General features: G+C 36.2%; 1 protein-coding gene across 6 annotated transcripts in view; it reads right to left on the minus strand.

The window, feature by feature from the left end:
- Window positions 1-13552, minus strand: part of Ask1 (apoptotic signal-regulating kinase 1) — an 843483-nt gene that overhangs the window by 567466 nt on the left and 262465 nt on the right. For all 6 annotated transcript variants that reach the window (XM_090379009.1, XM_090379010.1, XM_090379014.1 and 3 more), the window contains one exon: window positions 6499-6668. In XM_090379009.1, the coding sequence (XP_090235135.1) occupies window positions 6499-6668 (170 nt within the window). The remainder of the gene's footprint in view (window positions 1-6498; window positions 6669-13552) is intronic.

Raw genomic sequence — 13552 nt, forward strand, 5'->3', positions numbered from 1 at the left:
GTACCACCACCCAGACGGTACCATTTGAAATATGGTATGGGATAAAGATTTCAGTTATCCTCATACCATCCCTATTAGACTTAGGAAAGTGAAAAAGATGTAGGAAGGTGATAGTAGGAGAGGTAAAGGAAGGCAATGGCCATAGAAGGAAGAAATGGACAGTTACTCCTTCAACTCACACTACTCAAAAGCTCATGAATTTGTCAAATAGGCAATGCTTCCCCATTAGAGAAGATTGTTGTTACCTATTCTCGGAAACTCCGTGAATATTAAGCTCCCCGACCGCACCATTTTAGCATTAGCATTAGTATTAGTAGAGGCATTTGATGCAAGAAAGCAAGCTTATGCAGCATCAGCCAAAAAAAAAAAATAAATAAATAAATAAATAAAAAATAACCACTTCCACTTCACCCCTCTGCTCGTTCGAAATACCTGTCCAGCTGAGCCTTAAACTTATTTAGGCTATCAACTTCCACTACAAGGGATGGAAGTCTATTCCAGCAACCAACCACCCGCTGGCTAAAGGCAAATTTCCTTATGTCTATCCTACATCTGTCTTTCTTCAATTTGAATTTATGCCCTCTCAGGTGATTATTCTGAGCAAGAGGAAGAATCCCATCAGCATTGAGCATGCCCAAACCGTTCAAGGCTTTATACACCTCTATCAGATCACCTCGCCGGTGCCTGGTCTCCAGACACTGTAATTTGCAAAACGTAAGCCTTTCTTCGTAAGAGCACTCCTTTGTTCCATTCACTAATCTTGTTGCCCTTCTCTGTACTCGTTCCAGCAGCTCTACATCCTTCTTGAAATGAGGCCTCCAAACCTGTATACAGTACTCTAGGTGTGGTCTGACCATTGCCTTATACAAGAGAATAATCACCTCCTTATCCCTGCTAGAAAAATTCCTATATATCATCGACAATACACCATGAGCTACTCTTGCAGCCCGTCTGCACTGTCAGAAAACTTCATATCTGCCTGCACAACCACCCCCAGATCCCTTTCATTCTCTACCACTGTCAGTGTAGTACCACAGAGTTGATACGTTGCTCTGGAGTTGCTGTTTCCCATACGTAGTACTTTACATTTGTCAATGTTAAACTTCATTTGCCACCTCTCGGCCCATCTGCTCAACCTTTCCAGATCCTGTTGCAGTAGCATAGTGTCAGTAGTGTCCTTGACAACCCTGGCAACCTTCGTATCGTCTGCAAACTTGGACATTAAGCTTGATATACCATCATCAATATCATTTATAAATACAGAAAACAATAATGGACCACCCAATACTGAACCCTGAGGGACTCCACTAATAACATTAGTCCACGATGAGCAGTGTCCATTGATTACCACTCTCTGTCTTCTCCCCCCCAACCACCCCTTTATCCATAGCAGCAATTTGCCTCCAATGCCACAGTGCTCCAATTTGTGCAGCAGTCTTCCATCTGCAACAGTATCAAAAGCCTTTCTAAGATCCAAGTATATAATATCAAAGTTATTCCCTGCATCCAGTTCTTTTGTGACTGCATCATAGTATCCAATCAAATTGGTCAGGCAAGACTTCCCCTTAACAAAACCATGCTGTGTCTGAGCTATAACTGAAGTCTTGTCTAGATGATCCTGCAGTGCTTCTTTAACCAGTGCCTCCATTAATTTTCCAGGAACAGAAGTTAAACTCAGAGGTCTATAATTACTTGTGCCACCCTTCGATCCTCCTTTGTGAATTGGGGTCACATTTGCACATCTCCAGTCCATGGGTACTTCCCCTGAGTCCAAGGAAGCTCTCATAATTATGGCTAAGGGTTTGCTTACTTCCTTTGCTGCTTCCTTTAATATAACTGGATAGATCCCATCCACCCCAGGTGCCTTTCTTGTATTTATCTTCAACAATTTCTCCTCCACTTTACTCTCAGTTATTACAAGATTCTCTAGCTTACTGCCAGAGTTGAATACACCTCTGGCATTCCCCTCACTGAATAACTCCTCATGTGTGAATGTCGATGGAAAATATTCATTCAGTTTGTTAGCTACCTGAGCTGGATCATCAACAGTTGACCCATCGATATCAAGTGGACCAATCTGATTCATCCCCTTCCTTCTAGAGTTTACATAAATAAAGAACTCTTTGCTGTTTTTCTTTGCATCCCTTGCCAAAGATTTCTCATAATCTGCCTTCGCCTGCCTAACCTCCTTTGTAACTTGGTTACAGATCAACTTGTATCTATCATAGGCTTCTGTGTCACGTGTTAATTTGTATGTATCCCATGCATTTTTCTTCTCTGCCATATGTCTCATTAGTTCATCTGACATCCACTTAGGCCTAAACCTTGAACAATATTTCTTAGTTGGTATGTAAAGCTTAGTAGCTTCCAAGATAAGTTCTTTGAATGCTTCCCATTTTGAATTTGCTGTTGGTAACATCATCAGTTGGTCCCACTGTATAGAATTTAAATACTGTCTCAGTCCATCGTAGTCGCCTTTACGAAAGCAATAACCCTTCCCTTTACCCCTAATGGTAGTTACCTCTTTGAGTAACCACTTCAGCACACTGTGATCACTGCCACCTAGTGGTTCATTTACCTGCAGATTCTTAATGCATGAAGAATCACTACTGATAATCAAATCAAGAGTATTACTCCCTCTAGTTGCCTCCTGAACATGCTGATGTAGAAAACAATCATCCAATAAATCCACAAAAGCCTTGCTAGTGTGTGAGTGACCAGCCCCCAACTTCCAGTCAATATCTGGGAAATTAAAATCCCCCATTATAAGACTCTCTGATTTACTGGCCCACTCTATTTCCTCGTACAATTTCTTATTATACTCATCAGAGTCATTAGGCCTATAGCACACTCCTACTCTCAATTTTGATCTCCCAATGCTTATGTCACACCAAACTGACTCGACACTGCACTGTCCAGCAATGTCGACTGGCTTCATTTGCTTGAATTTTATGTATTTCTTAACTAATAGCATAACCCCTCCTCCCTTCCTATTCTGTCTATCCTTTCTGTAGACATTGTACTCCCCAAATTCCAGTTCTGCATTCCTTATATCTGTATTTCAAAGCTATTGGCCTATCATCGGTGGGTGGGCAGGTACCCTGGTATTGCAGACATGACAATCCAGTTGTGATGATAGTCACGCAATATGAGAGATGCCAAAAGGTTTATATGGTAATATTTGAAAATAACTAAATGCACAAGGCATAATATGTTTAGAGTTTAATATCTATATAATATCGGTGTAGATACACAATAGATAACTCTTAAGAAACTACAATGCTAGTTGTTGTAGTAGGCATCATTTGCTGTCTCATATTGTGCTCTTCCTTCACAACGAGTTGCCATGGTATTGCACTACGTCGAATAAGTAACACTTTACAATAAAGATTTCTTCTTATGATTCAACTACAGAAGAGCATGTAATACCATCATGGGTAAACAGCTTTTGAACTTTCCACGCAAATCTGGAATAAAAATACTTTGTCAGTCATCAACTTTAATAGAACTCAATATTCCACAACATTCTACAGTCTGATCAAAATCAGAGAACCATGTAGGAGCATCAACAGTTTTCCCAGACATTACACTGTCAACCCAACTTCCAAAAGAATGCAGTTCTTTTGGAAGTTGCGTTGACAGTGTAGGTTGACAATGTAGTTTGAGTAGGAGTGGAATTCACTGAACTGATTTCAGTAGCTAGGGTTGTTTCATTGAAACTGAGATTTCAGATTGATCCTAGTTTGCATGTTAGATCTTCATCTAAGCCATCATCTGCATCGTCAAGTGCAAGTTAAATCGTCATCTAGTCATCTGCACAGTACATCTTCATCATCTAGAGTGTGACGCCTCTACTTAACATGCAGGTGGAGGTGTTAAGCACGTTAATCGCCATCTAATATGTGTTAATCATTTGTGTCATTTCTGGACTGACGCCTCCATCTACATGTTAATTGTCATCTAATGTGTCACCTGCACAGTACATCGTCATCTAATAAGTGACGCCCACATTTACATGTTAATCGTCATTTAATATGTGTGTCACCTGCACAGTACATCGTCAACTACTAAGTGATGCCTCTATCTACATGTTAATCTTCATCTGTGTGTCACCTGCATAGTACGTCATCTAACAAGTGATGCCTCCATCTACATGTTAATCGTCATCTAATGTGTGTCATTTGCACAGCACATCGTCATCTAATAAGTGACGCCTCCATCTACATGGCAATCATCATCTAATGTTTGCACAATACATTGTCATCTAGTACGTGATGGCTCCATCTACATGTTAATTGTCATCTAATATATAATTAGATGACGATTAGATGATTACGCTTACAACTGCAACACATTTGTTGAATGGCTTGAATCGATGATTCTGCCACCAGAAAAGAACTTCTGGGTGTGGTTTTGCTAAAAGAAAGAACTAGAAGTCTTGATATCTTTAACTCATTCAAACATTTTATTGAAAAATATAAATTAAATTACCACTATTTAAGCTTGTATCAGTAACAACAGATGGGGCTAAAGCAATGACGGGGCATCTTAACAGATTCATCGCATTGTGCCAAAAGGATGATGAATTCTCAGATTTGAGTTACCACTGTATCATCCACCAACAAGTGGTATCCAGCAAAAGATTAAATACTAAAAGTGTTATGGACATCACTTTCGAAATCATGAATTCCATCAGAGGATAATCTCTCCAAAGGTGATTTTTCAAAATGCAACTTGATGAAAAAGAACCAGATCTGATATTACACACAGATGTGAGGTGGCCGAGTCGGAGTAAGTTTCTACAGAGACTTCAAAATTTGCCAAATGAAATTAAAACAATTGTTGATCAAAGGGGAGATGATTATCAACAGCTACAAGATACACAGTGGTTGTGTGATCTGGCTTTTTTGGCAGATTTTGCCAATAAATGATATGAATTTGGAATTACAAGGAAAAAATAAAAATGTGGGTGACATGATTAGTAATATTTCTACATATAAATATCAATTTTTGGCAATGGCTAAGGATCTCAAAGAAAAAAAATTCGACCATTTTGCAAATATGTAAGATCATATGCAAAAATATCATGTTTTGAATTTAATAGTGAGAAACATGTTTTTGAAATTAAGAATGTTGTGGATGATTTTGAAACCCGAATCAGTGATTTTAAAACAATTGAAGACATTGTTCAATTTATTTCTTATCCATTTAATGTCAACTTAGATACAAAACAAATTGCAGGAAAAAATCACTGAGATTTTTCACACGGAGAAAGTATTACTTGAAAGTGAAATTATTACATTGCCAAACGATATCTTCCTAAAAGCTAGAACATCAGAAGAAGACTTTTAGAAATATGTTTGCCAAGAAAAGTACCCAAAGGTAAAAAAATGCAGTGAACTTTTTAAATTCCTGTTTTGGTTCCACATATCTATGTGAATTGGCCTTTTTGTATTTGAAACAAAAAAATACAAAGAATCGACATGCTCTTACGGACTTGCATACAGAAGATTCTTTACGGTTGGCCTAATCACAGTATATCCCCAATTTTGAAAGCTTGGCAGATGACATGAAGACACAAAGTTCACATAAATTAAAATTTTAAATACGTATGAATTTAAAATAAGAATTCTGAATTGTACTGAATTTTAAAATTTATAAACAACATTTTTCAATGTGTTGATTAACTTTTTTAACCTTGTGCAATGAAATTTTTGAGATGGTAGATGGCGGCACATTTTGAAGGAAAAAAGTAGATCGCATCACAAATTAAGTTGGCCACCCCTGCTATATAGTGTATGTAATTTCTAGGTGGGTTTGCAGAATTTTGTTCAAGTTTAGGTAGTCTGTGGTATTAAGAAGGTTGTAAAATTCTAATCCAGTATGGTGCTGCCTAGTGTAAACTATCATTGATGTAACCACTTACTATCTGATGCTGACTTATCTGTGACAGAAACTTCTTTCTCATTAAAGAAGAAAACAGAAATATATTTCTAATGACACAGACTTGCATTCTATGGAATGCAAGTCTGTGTAATGTATTTTTGTGTCACATATTAATGTATGATGCATTTGTAGGCATTAACTAAGAATTGTCTACTTAAACGTTAGACTATTCTTCTCTGCAAGTCTCACCTGCATTTTCTGGCCAGCAGCAATTACTAACAGTTTTTTTTTGGACAGCAGTAATTTTCTGAAATTTTTATTATAATGTCTTAAAATATTCAGTTTCTGGACGTCTGAGGCTAATAAGTGCAATTCAGTGCAATTCCCAAGCTGTAATCTTGTGATCAAAACTACATGTGTATATGATCTAATTTAAGTATACAAAGTTATTCTTATCACTTCGAAAATTACAATTACTATGCACAGTGGAATGCAACTTCAAGTTTAGTCAGAAGCAACATCATTAAATATGTAACTATCACTTAAAAGGTAATAACATCAAAAATGTACTAAAAATTTATTTGCAAATAAATTTTTCAAAATAATTCATACCTGACACTCTTAATAGAAGAGGCATGAAAAAGCCATTCATGCAGTTTGTGACATTTTCCTTTCAGTGTTTCCAAACATATATTGGAGATCTGAATTGATTTTTTTTCTGCCCCCAAATTGACTGTAACGTAACTAGGAACATAAAGTTTTCTTGGTTCAAGCACCAAAATCTAACATAAAAGTTGAAATATTCTGTTAATAATGTAAAATGAGGTAAACAACAAAAAAAAAGTCAATAACACTTATGCAAAAGGAGTACAAAAAGAGGCAGATTGTTATAGTCCAACAGATATTCAAAATAAATTACCATTCATATATATATTTCAACACCTAGGCTGAATTCATTATCATTCCTTTAATGCTATATAAAGAAGTTTGATATTTGTGTAACTGTTCAACTTTTTTATAATTTCTGAAATTACTAGAACTTGATAATTCAATCACTGTGGGCTGAACATGAAATACTGATGCTAGGAATGCAATCTATACCTTTTCTTTTTTTATAACATGCAGATAAAAAATAAAATTCATGTAGGCAGTTGCAGTTCTAGGGTAATAAGGATAGAAACAGGTGAATATGTAATGAGATCAAACAAATATGCTGATATAAAAAATACATGGCTTACTGTGAAATATTGCACTGATATATATACGAGTGCAATATTTAACATGAGGGGGTAATGAAGTTATTAACTCCTCTAGAGTAATAGGAGCAGGGATTGTGCAAACATAGAAATTTATTTAGGGCTAGCAGCCCAGCATTACACATTTGGACACAGCATGTACATTAAGAGAGTGAATCTGTATGCTGTCCCAAAAACTGAACTGCTCACTGATAACCGTTGTGTTGTTAATCAGCCACAATAAAATGAAATTGTAAACTGCTCAACACTGGGTCATAGCTCTTAATTAATTTCTCAAATCTCATATTATAATAATAATAAAATGCTTGAATATTTCCACTTGGAAATCTGGGTGATCTGGGTGTGTGACTACCCGTCCCCGTTAGTAGAGGAGGTTGTTATGTTTTGTTGTTAAATTTGAGTTTGTAGGATACTAGGATACTTGTTTTATATCCCATTCCTCTGAAATTATTATTGGTCTATGTATGTTTATTGACTTGTTTGTCGATCTTATTGCTAGGGTTTCACTGGTTTCTAACTTAAATTGTGTGTCTTGTTTATCTAATATTATGGTGTTTTCAAAGGATGGATAATATCCCATATCTAAATGGTGAGCTACCAACTCAGAACTAATTTTTTTTTTCTGTGCAGTCTATTTTTTCGTTATTATTTGACCTACTTTTAAACTGCTTTTGTGTTTTTGGATTCTGCTAAATAAAATGTTCTCGTGCTGCCTATACATATATATATGTATAGGCAATTGTAAAGCAGTTATTAATCAGTCCAAACTAGAGTTTGAATAGGCTAAGAGTATAAAACTTGCTTCTTGCCCTAATGGTAGCTGAGCATTCTTGTCTCTTGCCAAAACTATTGGCCTTTGAAAATTTTTTTCAAAGGTTGTTGATAAGTTTCAACATATGGGAGACCTATCCATTGTTTTTTCATCTGTTCTCGTTTTTGTTCTTCTTTGCTGTTTCTTTTGGAAGTATTTAAGGCACTGCTTATGAGCCATTTGGGTAACTGCGGTTGGAGAATCTGTCCTTAAGTGATTCAATTTCTTGTCTACAATCATCATCTATAGTTGAATACTTGAACGCATTGCTGAACTGGGCTATTAAGATGGATTTTTTGTGAGAAAGGAGTCCGTAGCTGTCAAAATGTAAATAATTTCCCTTATTTGTAGGTTTGTGAGATATTTTAGTATTGATTTGGTGGCATTTCTTGTTAATGTTAGATTTAGTTGTTTTTTTTTTATTTTCTATAATGAATCATAGCCTTAATCATGTCAATGTCTATAAGTATATCTATTTGATGTTTCATTATCACTAAAATGTGTCAGACAAAGGCATCAGTGAATAGTCCATTGTTCTATTTCAAATGCGTACTCCCCCCCCGTTATGTGAACACTTCACATAAGTACGAAGTAACTACCCCCGTTACGTGAACTTCAACAAAGTATTTCCAAAAATGCACATAGTTTTCTTTAAAAAATGCATCCATTTGCAAATTATTCCAAAATTCATGCAAATAAAAATACAAGCAACTGCCGAAATTTTAGAAGAAAGTTCAAAACAACTGCCATACCACTAGTAAAATGTGCACTAAAACAAAGGATCCACGTAAAGGGAAACCTTCTGCACTATATTCGCAGTGTCAAAAATCAACTAAAATTACTGGTGAAGAAGGACTTATGGAATGCCTTCTTCCACCATCTACAGCAGTGGTGTCCAACCTTTTCCCGTACGGGGTTCGTATTGAAAGTTAGATTTGTTTCGCAGGCTACACAGAGTGATTCGAAAAAAAAATTATCACATTTACTATATCTTGTTACTCGTAAAAGGAAGTTTATTTTCATGTTACAGTTTTTTATTTTCAATCTATATTATTAAAAAAATGCAAATTCCCGGTACTTTTATGTGCGACAAATGTATGTCAGTGATTTATTTTTCTGATTTTATTAAAATGATAAAAATGACTTACTTTTGTTTGTTTGTTTTTTTAAATACTTTACTTTTGTTTCTGTTTGAAATACTTCATTTTTGTTTAAAATAAAAATACTTTGCTTTTGCTTTTAAATGCTCATTTCAGAAAATTTACAACCTGAAAAGAATCACTGCTTCTCAATATTAAGGTGAATATAATGATAAACCTAAAATTGAAATATTCGAAAATTTTATTAAGTCCAATCAATAACATTTACTGGACAAAACTTAACATTTCATGAGATGATTGTGGCTGGATATTTTTAAATAATTGTTCAAAAGTTGGTTGCAGATGTCTGATGCCAATCTCAATATGTAATGAAGATTATGTCCTGATGGTATTCTCCACTTGTTCTCAAAACCTGTGCTCCTGAACTTAATCCTGTTCTATGCCACCTTTATTCACTTTCTTATTCCAAAGGTGTTTTTCCTTCTGCTCGGAAATTTGCTCATATCCAGCCAGTTCCTAAAAAGGGTGACAAATCCCTCCCATCCAATTACTTCTACTCTTTCTAAAGTAATGGAGAAATCACTTGACCATCAACTTTTAAACTATCTAGAAACCTTCCGTCTGATTAAAGATTGCCAGTATGGATTCCATCAGTGCCGATCCATGGATGATATTCTGGCCTATGTTACCAATTCATGGAGAAATTCAATGGAAAAGTTCAGTGAAACACAAGCAGTTGCTCTTGACATCTCAAAAGCTTTCGATCATGTTTGGCATAAAGGTCTTCTAAACAAACCATCTTATGGTTTGCCAACGGTTCTTTGAAATTGGTTATCCAGTTTTCCATCTGACTGCTCACAGAGGGTGATGGTAGATGGCTCTCTGTCTTTAACTTCTCCACTAATGCTGGTGTCCCCCAAGGTTCAGTTCTTTCCCTTCATTCTTTTCTTCTTGTATATTAATGACTTTCTTTCACTGATCAGAAATCCTATTCATAGTTTTTCTGATGATAGCACATTGCATTCCACTTTCCAGTTTGAGAAACCTTGCCCTGCTCAATCAGCTTCAACTTCTCGAATATCCACAATCAATTTCTAGGTAATTCTAGGATTTCTAGGTAATTCTCCAGTGGGGCAAAGACAACTTAGTTGATTTCAATCCTTCTAAAACTCAGTCCTGTCTTACATCTCACAAAAAGGATTCTTCTGCTCCTATGCTTATCTTTGGTGACACTACGATTTCTAGGCAAGATGATATATCTCTTTTGAGGATTACCCTGACTTCTAATCCCTCTTGGCAAAAGCACATTACAAATATTGCTTCCTCTGCATCTAAAAAACTTGGTTTTCTCTTTCGCTCTCAGCGTTACTTTTCTTCCAAACAGCTGCCTCTGTACAAATCAAAAATCCGCCCTACCATGGAATATTATTCCCATATATGGGGCGGTGCCCCCAAAACCTCTCTTAGGCTTCTAGATTCCATTCAGAAGAGGGCAGTTAGGTTAATTAATGACTCCTCTCTAACAGAGTCTCTCTACTCGCCGGCTCATAAACGTACTGTTTCTGCTGCAGGCCTTTTCTACAGATACTTCCATGGGCACTGTTCTGAATTTGCTTCTATAACTCCAGCTCTCTCTCTCTTTCATAACAGTCCGAACACGTGCCACCGCAGCCAGTCAACATCCATTGACTGTCCAACTTCAAACTCACAGAACCAACTTTTCAAATTCCTTGTTTATTTATTCAACTGCCGTTTTCTGGAACAATCTTCCTTCATACATATTTCCTGAAAACTACAGTCTACAGAAGTTCAAGTATAATGTTAACAAATATCTTCTTTCGTCTTCTCAACCTCCAATCCATACACGGTACTACAGGTTCTAATACATACCTTTCGCATCTGGGGTTTTCATATAAAAAAAAAAAATGCTTGTCTGTTTCTTTTTAAATATTTATTTGATTTTACGAGTGAAAAAAATCTGCTTGCAAACATACGTGAATCCAAACAAAGTAGCCATTTTCGTGGCATTTTCTTTTATTAGTGGAAAATCTTCAGATGGGAAAGCATTGTAGAATTCAAATAGTTTATTTTTGCAGTCTATATACTTATTTTTGAATCAAATTTTGGCTTGAAGATCAATAATTTCGTTATTGTAGTTTTCAGCCATAGAAGTTAATGGGTTCTCAAACAAAAGCTTGTTTTTTCATGGGATTTTATATCAGAATATCGACTTACAAGATTGTCAAAAAGTAATTATAATAACGAAAGGCAACAATCTTTGGAAATGTGTTTCTCCTTTAGCTCAGTACAACATTCAAAATGAAATAAATTGTCTTGCTCAACTGGGATTTAAATAATAACCCATTCTGAAATGATTTGATATCACCAAACAAATCAGACCAAATTTCCTTTCCCTTGTAGTTTTAAATTAAGAGCATTTAAATTCAGCTGGACAGGTATTTCGAACAAACATAGGGATGAAATGGAAGTGTTTTTTTTTTTTTTTTTTTTTTTTTGCTGATGCTGCATAAGCTTGCTTTCTTACATCATATGCCTCTCATCATCATCATCAGCCATTTTCAATCCACTGCAGGATGAAGGCATCTCCAGCAACTTTCCACTTCCTTCTGTTTTGAGCACTGGCCATCCATTTACTACCCACAAACTCGTGAATTTCATCTATCCATCTCTGCCTTTGTCTTCCAGGTTTTCTTCTAGCTCCTCTTGGATCATCATCATCATCATCATCATCAGCCATTTTCAATCCACTGCAGGATGAAGGCCTCTCCAGCAATTTTCCAGTTGCTTCTGTTTTGAGCACTGGACATCCATTTACTACCCACAAACTCATGAATTTCATCTATCCATCTCCGCCTTTGTCTTCCAGGTTTTCTTCTAGCTCCTCTTGGATACCATTCTGTTATTTTCTTAGTCCATCTGTCATCATGTCTTCGAGCTATGTGTCCTGCCCAAGACCATTTTAGTTCTTTAGTTTTGATAAGAATGTCCTTTACTTGAGTTCGTTGCCTAATCCATGTGTTTCTCTTCTTATCTAACAGTCTTATTCCCAATATGATTCGTTCCATTCTTCGCTGTGTGGTTCTCAGCTTCTCTTCCATTCTTTTGGTGAGTGCCCAAGTTTCACTTCCATAAGTCATGGTGGGGAGTATACATTGGTCCATTATTTTACGTTTCAGACAAACTGGGATATTGCTCTTCAGTATGTGACTATATTTCCTGAATACTATCCATCCAAAATTTATTCTTCTCTTGACTTCCAGCCATTTATCGTTATTACAGCTAATAATTTGTCCCAGATAAGTATATGACTCCACCTTTTCAATTACTGCTCCTTCAATCATTATGTCTCTTTCTGTGGCATACTTGTTCATCATTACTTTTGTTTTAGCCATATTCATCTTTAGTCCAAAATCCTTACTAACTGTGCATAACTGATTAAGATTTTCCTCTAATTCTTTGGGATCATGGCTTATGACCACAATGTCATCTGCAAATCGCAAATGGTTTAGGTACTCTCCGTTCACATTGACTCCTTTCTGCGACCAGTCTAATCTTCTGAAAGCTTCCTCAAGGGCAGCAGTAAACAGCTTAGGAGATATTGTGTCTCCTTGTCGAACTCCTTTCTCAATTTTAAATTTCCAACTGTCTTTGTCTAGTCTAATAAAGGAGGTAGCACTCTCGTATATTTTCTTCAAAATCATAATATATGGGGTATCAATGCCTTGTCTTTCCAGTGCCCGAAACATTGCCTTATGCTGTATGGAGTCAAATGCCTTTTCATAATCCACAAATGCCAGGCATAATGGTGTTTTATATTCATTTGCTTTCTCCATTAGCTGTGATATTACGTGAAGGTGACCCATAGCTGAGAATCCTGTCCTAAAGCCAGCTTGCTCTTTCGGTTGATTCTCATCAAGTATTCTTTCTAATCTGTTAGTAATGACCCTTGTGAACAACTTGTAGATGTGGGATAACAAGCTAATTGGTCTATAATTTCCAATTTCTGATTTATCTCCTTTCTTATGCAGCAAAACTATGATTGCATTATTCCACTGCTTAGGCATCACACCTTTTCTAATGCACTTTGTGAAGAGCCTTGCCAGTTTTTGTGTTATGTCTCTTCCTCCCAATTTTAACAATTCAACAGTAATTTCATCTTACTCCCCCCCGACGCTTTCTGATTCTTCATTTTCTTCAATGCATGTTCTACCTCATCAGGAAGAATATCGGGTATGTCGTATGTGTTGCTACTTTGCAATCCATCTTCCCCACTGCTGGCATCATTCCCCTGCTCCTTGTATAATTCTCTATAGTAGTCTTCTGCTATTTGAATTATGCCTTCTCTGCTGTTTATAAGTACACCATCGCTATTCTTCAGTTTCAGTATCATTTGTCTTTCTGTATTACTGCTCATGGCTGCTGATTTAAATCCTTTGTTTTCCCTTAATGCTTGTTCTACTTTTCTTGTGTTAAATCTT

Source organism: Mastigoproctus giganteus, chromosome 8 (genome assembly GCF_048544385.1).
Source record: "Mastigoproctus giganteus isolate SK-2022 chromosome 8, ASM4854438v1, whole genome shotgun sequence".
Classification (NCBI taxonomy): domain Eukaryota; kingdom Metazoa; phylum Arthropoda; class Arachnida; order Uropygi; family Thelyphonidae; genus Mastigoproctus; species Mastigoproctus giganteus.